Raw genomic sequence first — 12,033 nt, 5'->3', positions numbered from 1 at the left:
AGGAGTATAAAGTTGGTCTTCAGCATTTCATCCACACAAACCATACAATAAAACCCTATCTGAAACATCTGAAGAGTCGGTGATCAATTACAGTCTATAACCAACATCCAAAGTTAAGAGCCCTGTATCACAACAAGTTGTGAATCAATCAGAGCTGTTACAAGACCTATAGCGTGTGGCTGTACTGTATGTCTACATGTGACAAATATGCAAAAAATTAAAAAAACAGGAAGGGGGCAAAAAACTTTTCACAGCACTGTACGTCCAGTTTTGATCTGCATTAAATCTGTTTCAGGGTGTATCGTGTCACAATTTTTTTTTACTTTTTTAAAACATGTCCCAACTTTCTAACTCAAAACTAGGTAGGATCTCAAAAGCACTTTACCAAACACTCCACATATATCATTACTGTTATAAATAAATATAAATTAATAAATACATGTCAATAATGACCAAAAAAATAAATACAATTTTTTGCTGGTTCCCAGGAATATAAAGTTAGTCTTCAGCATCTCATCCACACAAACCATACAATAAAACCCCTGAAAGATCTGAAGAGTCAGTGATCAATTACAGTCTATAACCAACATCCAAAGTTAAGAGCCCTGTATCAGAGCAAGTTGTGAATCAATCAGAGCTGTTAACGTAAGGCCTATAGCGTGTGGCTGTACTGTATGTCTATGGAATGCTAATTGGGAGTAATGATAATGTCACTCTTCATGGCAGATTAGTGCAGTCTGAATGAGCATAACCCATCAGTCAGCACACAGCCTCTAAAGGTCATTTAATCACACACTAATACGAGTGCATTCATATGTCACGCTCGTCAGGAGTGCTCACCTGGGATTAGCACAGCTCTGCGCATGTGTGAGAGAGAAGAAAAATAAATGTGTGCAAGAAAGGGTTGAAGCTCTGCTGGGGGAAGGGGGCAAAAAACTTTTCACAGCACTGTACGTCCAGTTTTGATCTGCATTAAATCTGTTTCAGGGTGTATCGTGTCACAATTTTTTTTTACTTTTTTAAAACATGTCCCAACTTTCTAACTCAAAACTAGGTAGGATCTCAAAAGCACTTTACCAAACACTCCACATATATCAGTGTGTGTGTGTGTGCGTGTGTGTGTGTGTGTGTGTGTGTGTGGCTGTTGTAGTTTTTAGAGGGACAAGTGGCTGTGTAAGTGAGCCTTTGGTTTGAGTACCGGCCTGGGAAAAAGAAGAGTGGGAAAGGGAGAGTGGGAAAAGTGGGATCTGGATGTCTGTCAATACGGCCTTCCCCCCGAGCCCACCGACCTCAGGCCTGAGATTGAGGGGAATTAGCCCTCACCAAACAAATTCACGGGGTGTGTGTGTGTTTGGTGACAGTGAGACCTGAGCCCTTACGGCATACTGGGGGGTCTCACTGTATACCGTTAAGAGGGATCAACAGCAGGACAGGCCTGGTGCGTTTGACTGATAAAAATCAGATGTTGTGACTTGGTGAAAAAAGTTAAAATACTCTGTCGCTTCTGTGCCACTTTAAAAGAAGTGTTCGGTTTGATCATGTGGCAACCAAAATTGCAACATACATGAAGGAGAGCTGGTCACAACTTCAATGTGCTAATGTAGGACAGGTGAATGACTGAATTCTCTATGGCAGATGTAGGCAAGATTGGTCCTGAAGTGCCGCTGTCCTGCAGAGTTCAGCTCCAACTCTAATCAAACACACCTGAACAAGCTAATCAACCTATAGCGTGTGGCTGTACTGTATGTCTATGGAATGCTAATTGGGAGTAATGATAATGTCACTCTTCATGGCAGATTAGTGCAGTCTGAATGAGCATAACCCATCAGTCAGCACACAGCCTCTAAAGGTCATTTAATCACACACTAATACGAGTGCATTCATATGTCACGCTCGTCAGGAGTGCTCACCTGGGATTAGCACAGCTCTGCGCATGTGTGAGAGAGAAGAAAAATAAATGTGTGCAAGAAAGGGTTGAAGCTCTGCTGGGGAAAAAAAAAAAAAGACTACATTCTGTGTGTTACACAATAAACAGCCCGATTGCATGTAGGCTGGCATTGTGTTCTTTCAATTCATACAGTATTTGCCTAACCTGAAAGAATATTAAGCCAATAACATTTTTAAAAAAATAAACACACTGAGTTGCTTTAAAAAAATGCAATATTTACATCAAGTGCGTTGCTGCTAGTACTGTATGAAAGCATGACTTCATTTGCACTCTAGAAAATGTAAGCATGTGATTACTATGCCTTATCCTAGATGTAAAGAGAGACCCGGTTTAGCCATAGCAACCCTTCCTGAGCTTCCTGACGAGATGCTGGCATCATGGCTGATTAGGAACAATGGTGCATCTGGGGTGACAGGAGCTCTCACGATGTCTGGGATTTGTGTGTCTGCGTCTATTGCATTCCAATGGAAATCTATACGATTAACTTCCGGTAAAACTGCAAGTACAGCTATTTTATTGTCTAATTTATTTTTTTTATTTTTTATTTTTTTTACTTTTGTCATTTCTTTCAGTGTCACACATTTACTCATTTGACTAGTGACCAAAAATACTAATAGTGTAATAGTGTAGAATCTTAAGTCTTCTTTGGTTTTAAGTCATAACTTTGCTTTTGTTTAACATTTTTCTAAACCTTGAAACTATGTTTATTTCCAGGTTTAAAATAGATCTTTATTCCCAGATTCAATGTTCAATGTAGAAAAATTAAATGGACAAAATCTCTCTATCACAGAAATCCACTGATTCTGGAACCGTGCTATAATACGTTATGGGTTTGAGCACCTTTAACATTTGTAAAACCATCTTTCAGCTGTGCAAACCATACAGCTGCTTGACAACTGCCGTCATAGTATTTTTTAAAAATTAGAGACGGCTTGTATCTTGAACAGGGTACTGGTTTCACACTTTGGCGGCATTTGGCCATATTTCCCTAACAAGGAAGAGGACAGTCTGTGCTGATTACAACTGCTGCAAAACAAGCTCTCCTGCGTCAGTGAGAAAATACAGTCCACCCATTAGGAACAGTGACTCTGGTCAAGTTACATCAGGACTTCACCGCTGAGAAGTGCACTCAGTAAAGTAAAAATGTGTTGTTAACACTGACCAATAAGCTACTCTCTGGAGAGTTTATGATTAATGAGTTAAGGTGTAAAATAAATAAATAAAAACTAAACTGAAGACCATTTAAGGGGTTCAAAAATGCATTCTACCAAAAATCCTCACGTTCCAAACCAGATATGCTGCTTGTTACCTTCTTTTTTTCTGAATACTAATTAATAATTATCAATAATTTAATAATTTTGTCATTTTTGGAGCCTGACAGCCCCTGATCATCATTAATTTTCAATGTATGAAGCAGCTGCTAAAATGTTCTTTAGTGCTTCACAGATGAAGGAAATTCAGACAGGTTTGGAAGGGCAAAATAAAGACTGATTTTTTATTTTTAGGTGAGCTATTAGTTTCAAGTTACCAATATTTAGGCTAATATGCATTAATATTTATATACACTACTGTAAGTTTGGGGTCTGTAAAATGTTTTTGAGGGCCCCAATCAAACACACCTGAACAAGCTAATCAAGGTCTTCAGAATTACTAGGGCTACAGGCAGGTGAGGCTTTTTTTCAGGGTTGGAGCTAAACTTTGCAGGACATCGGCACTCCAGGACCGATGTTGCCTATCCCTGCTCTATGGGGACCAACACAAAATGTACTAAAGATCACTACATTCATGTGTCTGGCCAATAGATGGCAGTATTCTGTCTCTGTACAGTACTGTCACAGCATTGAGTTGAACAGTCACTCTCCAAAGACACTTTAGTAACCTCACGGGACTAGCAACTCACTTCTGTCCACTGTAGAGGACACTTGGGTTTTGTCAAGACTGCATGCATCTTACAGAAGACATCCTGGTCTTTTCAGAGAAACCAAAAGTTTAAGGGTTTGGACATGAAAACTTGATTTTTGCATTTTGTCTTGAAAATACACATTTGAGCAAACAATTACTGAATTTTTAAAGTTGAGGAGTATAAAAATAGTATAAAAACAAAGTAATAAAATTTCAATGTAATAGGAGATATTCTAAGTTACTACTCTTATTATTACAGTTTTGTTGTATTACAAGTTTTCTCCAAAACGCATTAATACAATATCGTATTAATTAATACAAAACTAAAAATAATTTATAATAATATATTAAATTGAGAACACACATTTTTCCATATATAAATAAAATTAGGAAGATATCATATAAACTAAAACAAAAGTTTCTGTAATGCATTTCATATCATAGTCCAGCATATATGTGCATACTTAGGTTCAGGTATATTTAGATATTAATGATTTCAGTGTTTAGGGAAATAATATTCATCATCATAGTCCCAATGTATTTAATTAAATAAAAAAAAAGATTTTCAAACTCTAAATAAATAAATATAATATGTATTATATATGTATCAACATATTATTAGTCCACACATCAATCATCATTATTATAAATGAATATAAGCATTTATTAATAGCTAATATGTATTAATATTTATATACACTACTGTAAGTTTGGGGTCTGTAAAATGTTTTTGAGGGACGTCTCTTATGCTCACCAAGGCTGCATTTATTTGATCAAAAATAGAGACACAGTAATAATGCAAAATATCACTGCAAATTAAAATAACTGAAACGTTTATTATTAATTCTGAAAATGGTTGTGCTGCTTAATATTCTTGTGAAAACCGTGATTCATTTTTTCAGGATTATTTGATGAATAGGAAGCTCAAAAGACCAGCATTTATTTGAAATATAAATCCTTTGTAACAAATATATTTAGTCACTTTTGATCAATTCAATGCATCCTTACTGAATAAAAGTTCATTCATTCATTAATTAAATAAATAATATCTTACTGACCCAAACTTTTGAACGGTAGTGTTCAGTATATTTTAAATGTGTTCATAATCATGCTTAAGTACATTTGATTTGTTATCTGGTATTCTGGATGAATAAACAACAAGCATCGTTTCATAGGCATAATAAAAACCTACCTATCAGGCCATATGACAAAAACTTGTTGACCGATGTGAGAGCAAGGCCTGTGATTGGTCCAGTTGTGTCTTCTGAGCGGACCACCTCCAGAAAAGGTCTAAGAAACACATTGGGTTCCACATCAGAAAGATCTGGAATGACAAAAGAGAAGTCTTTAGGTCAGAGGAGGGCAATTCAACCTACTGATATAAACACATGATGAATGAGATACTAGTCAGTTACTATTTTCAGCTAGGACAAATTATTCAATTGCTAAGAATAATTTTGTGACATACAGTATACATGAACAATGATTTATGAGAGGTGTGTCACGACTGAAATCACAAACCTGTGTGCATGCATATGCAAAAGATGCAACAGGACAGAAAGGTAGAGTCGGGGAACGGGGAAAGCGAGGGCTGTTTCTTATTCACCTTGGTAGATCTGGGTATCTTATTACAACTCTGTTTCCAAAAGCTCTTGTTTAAAGCAGCTGTGTAGGATGTAGGATTTAGCATTAATGAAAATGACTGAACTGGCTGGGGTGGGAGGACTCTGCTGCGAGCCCGCTGAAGCAACAGCTGCTGGGAAAAATAAAGCCTCTCTCTCATCATTAGAGATAAAACGATACCACTTTTTAGAAACAGAGTAAGAGTAGTACTTTTCTGGTCCTTCCCGCTATTGATACATGTATTTTTTTAGTAATGCTATAATTCTATTCAAGTAAAGTGAGACTCTCTCATCACAGACATGTTCAGGCTTTTAAGGAAATGTTTATTTGTACATCTCTCAATAATCACTGTGTTGCATTGCATTGCATTATATGTTTTGCCTTCCACAATAAAAACTACAGAGATTTGATCATAAACTAAGCATTTAAATAAGACAAATAAATGGGAGATAAAGCGTGACAACTGATATTTATATACATTTTATGTAAATAGTCTGCTAAACTGTTATGTCACTGATTTATATTATCAAAAATTTTATAATCTATCAAAATTATCTTGTTTTTTGACTATATAAATATCAGCAACTATAGCAAATTACAAAGTTTTGCTCAGATTGGGCTTCTGAACAAAACTGAAAACTGTGTTTTTTAATCGTTCTAGCCATAATAGCATGGTTTATCTAATACAAAAAAAACACCTACGCAAATTAGATTTTGTCTAAAGGTTCAATAAACTGTTGCATATTTAAAAAGAATGTTGATTTTTCTAATTATTATTTCTAATGCCAGGCTTTTCAGGGTAAAAAAACAGGTCCACATGAAAAAAGGACAAACTTTGTTTGCACTGATCACAAAGCGTTTTATGCAATGAATTACAGTGAGAATGAACCATCAACATTTATTAAAACAAATACTCAAAATACTAATAAAAATGCTAATACTAGTAAAAATACTTTTTTTTTTTTTTTTTTTTACAGTGAAACCAATAAACCTTTAAAACATTAACACCGTATTGAATCCAATACACATACTAGCAAAGTTATTGTTGTGCAGCCCTACTTGTCCTAAAAGATCATAAGACATGCTTATATTAAGGTCAAAAATTAGATACATTCTGCACAGTGTGTCCCATACAGTAATTTTTGAAGAGAACAGCAGAGACCAAGAAAATAAACGGCCAGTTGCACGATACAAATTTAGGCCTGGAGCACTGAGTTTATTGATGAGCTTTTATAAGAAATAAGCCGAGTCCACCACACATAAAGCCTTAATCTAACAGAGCCAACAAAACGCAGCTGCAGCCGAGGATGCAACATACTTCATTATCTCCGCCGAGCTCTTTATTTGTGGATGGGAACGCACCCCGGGCCAATCCACCCGGGCGCGAGGAACAGCCCCTCTGAGAACGCCGGCGAGAGGGGGCGAGGGTTACAAAACACAAACCAGGTAAAATAACAATGGAAAAATTAGTGGAGTCACGAAAACCTGCTGCGAGTGTTGAGCTGAGGCGCAGCTTGCCATAGCAATACTGGGCGGATTAGGGTTCCCCCGAACAGTTACTTTGACGCAAAAAAAACAACTCGTGACTTCAAAGCCCGACTCCAGCCTCAGCCAATTTTACAGAGTGCACAAGTATTAGCTTGTGATATCTAATACGCCTGTGGCTTGTTTGGAGATAAAATATAAAATCATTTGAAAATTTCCACACTTCGTCTTATCCATGGCCAGGTTGCTTCTAGACTCGCTTCCAAAAGCAAATCTTCTCTCGCACACTTTCTTTGGGGAACTTGACGTTTTCTTTGAATTCTCAAGGGGGAAAGCTCAGTAATGCTCCGTTCCTACAGTGAAAACTCTTTGTCGGTGCTGCAGTATCTGATAACAAGGGTCTCAAGTGCTTACCACTTAACCCGAGTTCACGAAAAAAAAAAAAAAAAATCGTGGATGGCAGAAGAATAACAAAAGTTACTTTGAAATCAAGTCGAAGAAACATTCGCGAAGCTTCGAAACCACAGGACAAAATAACTCCACTGATAACGCGTTTCATCAATCCCTGAAACTTTTAAAGGTGGGCTTAGACTATAATACTTTACAGTGGAAGAGGGAGTCTGGAGTGAAGTGGGGGCGATGAAGAGAGTGGGGTCTCAAATTAATCTGTCAATAGAGGCTAATAAAGTCTTCATCAGAGGCGATCACTCCGTAAGTGCCACCTAGTCTCTCAGAATGGAGAACTCAATTGTGTTGTATTGATCCGGCTGGCCATCGGCTGCCCGTCGCTCTGCCTCCCCCCACGTGCCACAATCTTCTTAAATAAAGGCTAAATATGACTCTGTACTTCAGCGCAATCTCTGGGACCATGAAGGGAAATAAAGAAATCGAGGTGGTGGACCATGATGGTGAGACAATCACACAGTAACCAGGGTGACCTCTGTGTGACATTGGCAAAAATAAAAAAGGGATTAAAGTCGGTCAGCCATCCATGTATGCTCCGGCAAAGGGTTTTGAGTGTCCTTTGAGAACAAGCTCAGAGAATTGAGCAACGGCATGGCACGGTTCCTAACAATCTCCCTTAAGATTCAATTGTGTCTGTACTAGGGCTGCACGATAAATCGCATGCGATATTTAATGCGCATCTTGTCAGAAAGCCGGTTCTGTAATCAGCGGTAAATCTCCATCACCTGTGTGCTTTCACATTGAGCAGCATTAACTACACAGAGCCGTTGTTCACTGACGAGCTGTGCAAAAAATCGCGCAAATATGAACGTGGTTTTGCGCAGCTCGTCGGTGAACAACGGCTCTGTGTAGTTAATGCTGTTCAATGTGAAAGCCCGCAGGTGATGGAGATTTACCTCTGATTACAGAACCGGCTTTACTGATAAGATGCGCGCTAAATATTAAATAGACTATATATCTCATTTTCATGATATTTACTGCTTCATTATGCACAAACACCCCATTTTCATTGTATTTCGAGTTTTCGGAAAACGTCAAGTTTTTCCCATCGCAATGGAAATTGTGCAACTGTCTGTTCTGTTGTGCTGGCTGTAGGTCTAAACTCTGATGAGTGGACGGAGTCTGGTTTAACAGCCGGCCTGTGCAGCAGAGTGTGACTGGTACCTCTGCAAATAGCCCCGGACCCTCGGGCCCCTGGGAGCATCTAGAGGAGATGAGGCCACCACACATTACACATGCACATCAATTGGCACTGGTGCAGAAAAAGCTTAAAACTAGGGATATACCGAAATTACGGCCGCCGAAAATTATCGGCAGAAAATGGCATTTTCAGTTTTTGGCCAAAAGAGAAAAGCGGTCGAAAATATGAGCCAAAAATATATGGCGCGCCACACTACCCGGCAGTGTTCAGCAGTCGCAGTTTTGGTTTTCGGCCAAGTGCATCCAGAATTTTCATTTTGGTGCATTCCAACTTAAAACAGAGCACAGTTTAAGCGGTTGAGGGTCTGAGTGATAAACAGCAGAGCAATGTCGAGAACAGCACTGAGAAAGCACATTAAAACAGTGATTCAAATGCATCCTGAGGAGCAAGGCTTTTAACGTCCCCTTAATAATGGTTTTGAATTCAATCAGAATTCAGGCTCAAAACATACATGTCATCATTCATGTTTTATTGAAGTCGGCATAAAAGGAAAATAAACATTCTCAGTACATGTTATAGATCTTATTGTGAACAATTCACTCGTGCATGTGTTTTCCAATGTTTTGACCCTGTAAATGAATCATAATGCCAATGACAGACTTCTCTCTGGAGACGTATGCAGGACTTCTCCAATAATTTAGCGTGCTTATAGTGTGCGTTTCAAGTTGACTCTTGTTCAGTCAGTGTTTCCTATATATGATGTGAACCTGTTTTTGACTGATGCCAAACTTATTATCGATCTATTACTTACATTTAGGTATTTGGGAGACGCTTTTATCCAAAGCAACTTACAAGGCATTGAAAGCATACATGAATAATATCTTGATATTGGATATTATTTTTACTTATTTAAATTATATTTATTTTTAATTGTATTATTTTTATTTATTGCTCATGTTAGTTTTTAAGCTATTATTAATCCATTCATCTCCAAATAAATTTAGTAAATATTAAAATCTTAATTTAATATAGTAAATTATTCAAAAATAGTTACTACCACCGGGTTATTTTAAATACAAGCCATTTTTGTAATTTAAAGCAAAAATAACTGTATTGTGACATTTGTACCATGATATAAAATGGCTCATAATGTAATAACGTTAACATTTTGGTCATACCTCTCACTCCTATACAATATACAGCATTAGTAGGTGATTATTTAGAGACTCTGAATATTCTTCTGCTCTCAAAGGAATGAAAAACAAAGCAGAAGAGATTCAAATCGACCCAAATGATCCAGTTTCCTAAACTGTTTGAGATTTCCCCCCTGTAGTAAATGTAACTAAAGCACCACTGACAAGTTAGAATTCCATAAGAGCCACGTTACACCACACAAACAAGAGGAGGCAATTTTCCAGCAGTCTTTATAGACTAGTGTGTGTGTGTGTGTGTAGGACACAGCTATTCAGAGCAGCAAATGATCAGGCTACAGCAGCAGTAATACAAACAGTGGCTGACTCTCAGTACTAGACTTGCTGGGCCTTTATGTTTGCTTAATTTAATCACAAAAGAATGAATAACTTAATTTGTCAGACTGCTGAGTCACATATTTTAGCCAATCATACGGGCCAAATGTCTTCTGTCAGAATGAAAACAGCTATGCTCTTTAATTTACAAGAGTATAAGATCTCTTCAACTGTTACTGAGGAGTACAAGAGTATACAGAAAAAAAACTGTTTGGAAATGTGGGTAACATTTCTATACTCTTTGAATAAAAGAATAAATGAATGTGCATCGAACCATCCTAATCCACTCACTCCACACAGACAAGAACCAATTGAGACTCAATTGAGACAGTTCACAAGCTCACAGTGAAAATGACCTCCAAACAAAACGACCCTCATCCCACAAGGGTGAGCAGGGGAGGTGGGGGGTGGAGCATCCCATGACCAAGCCAGCAGCCCAAAACCAAACACTGATGGTTATTGATCTGCTAGTGGAATTAGAGCCGGGTCTTTCCAGCAGGCTGCTCTAATGCTGCGGGAGATGGGACGAACTAACAAGGCCAACACGGCTAAGCAAACCCAGGGAGACTTCTCATCTCAGGCCCCAACCACAGCCTGATCCATCTGCAGGGAGGAGTTTGACGCATGTCAACGCGCCTCTCGCCCGTCTGCTCTTTTCTCTCCTGCCTCTTGAAGAAAATTGGCACTTGTCGAAGAGGGCAATTAGGTTGTAACAATGTTATGGAACTCCATATGGTCGTTCAGTACAACCCACAGTGGTGTTTTATAAATGCGTCGAACAATGCGCCCCACAACCTAAACAGGCAATTTGAAAGCCCCAGAGAAATTAAAACTTTTCAGAGAGCTTCTAAAGTAACTCATTGAAGATTTTTTTTTGCCCTCACAGTGCGATATCAAAGCTGTATTTTAGCATGAAGGGATGAAATTTATATTGCACAGGATGTCGAGGTACATCTGATTTTGCCATTTGGCCAAGAAAAAGGAAAAACAGATTTAAAATACATAAACTTAACCTCCCCAAAAAGCTTTGAAAAGTAAAAACTAACCAGAGCTCTTAAAAGCCAAACTCAAGTTGAATACTATCGTTCAAAGGTTTGGGGTTAGTAACTTTTTTTTTTTTTAAAGACTATCAAAAGTAATCAAAAGTCAACAATGAACATCAAAAATGGCAGTCAAGACATTTATAATGTTACAGAAAGATTTTAGTTGCAAATAATTGTTGTTCTTTTGAAATTTCTATTCAAAGAATCCTGAAAAAAAATGTAATCACAAAAATATTAAGTTGTTTCCACAAAATTATTAACCAGCAAAAACCGTTTTCTACATTGACAACAATAAAAAATGTTTTTCGAACACCAAATCAGCACATGGTACATTAAAGGGGTCATATGATGCGATTTCAAGTTTTCCTTTCTCTTTGGAGTGTTACAAGATGATTGTGCATAGATAAGATCCCTGAAGTTGCAAAGACTAAAGTCTCAAAACCAAAGAGATATTCTTTATAAAAGTTAAGACTCTGCCACGCCCCCCTAAAACGGCTCGTTCTAACACGCCCCCACATATCTACCTCACTATGTGGAAATATTTGTATAATGCCGCCCAAATGTGCACGCAAAGAAAGAAGGCGTGGTTTCAGTAACCGCAGTTAGTGTTGAAGCAGCCATGTCAGGGAGTTTTCTAGTGTGTTTCTAGGCAAAAGCAAAAGCACTTTATTTGGCCTTCCGAAAGTAGATGCATTTAGGAATCTTTAAGATTACTTACAACAGAACAGCAATACATTTTATGGACGACCGTTTCGTGAAACTAGGAGAGGAGGTAATCCTGACTTTGCTATGACAATCTGGCGCTTCTGAATAAGCTACTGTTTTGTTATTAGTTTAAGTATTTGCTAATGACTGTTCAAGTGCGGAGTTTTGCGCATCATGTGTGTGTGCGTGTGTGTG

At 37.9% G+C, this 12,033-nt stretch overlaps 1 protein-coding gene across 5 annotated transcripts in view; it reads right to left on the bottom strand.

Moving 5' to 3' along the window:
* gbf1 (golgi brefeldin A resistant guanine nucleotide exchange factor 1) overlaps positions 1 to 12,033 on the bottom strand; it is a 101,733-nt gene that overhangs the window by 36,281 nt on the left and 53,419 nt on the right. For all 5 annotated transcript variants that reach the window (XM_016473846.1, XM_016473848.1, XM_016473847.1 and 2 more), the window contains exon 4: positions 5,043 to 5,174. In XM_016473846.1, the coding sequence (XP_016329332.1) occupies positions 5,043 to 5,174 (132 nt within the window). The remainder of the gene's footprint in view (positions 1 to 5,042; positions 5,175 to 12,033) is intronic.

The sequence above is a fragment of the Sinocyclocheilus anshuiensis genome, unplaced genomic scaffold, assembly GCF_001515605.1.
Source record: "Sinocyclocheilus anshuiensis isolate Anshui unplaced genomic scaffold, SAMN03320099.WGS_v1.1 scaffold536, whole genome shotgun sequence".
Lineage (NCBI taxonomy): Eukaryota > Metazoa > Chordata > Actinopteri > Cypriniformes > Cyprinidae > Sinocyclocheilus > Sinocyclocheilus anshuiensis.
Note: the sequence above shows the minus strand (reverse complement) of the source record. Positions and strands in the feature narration are given on the sequence as shown.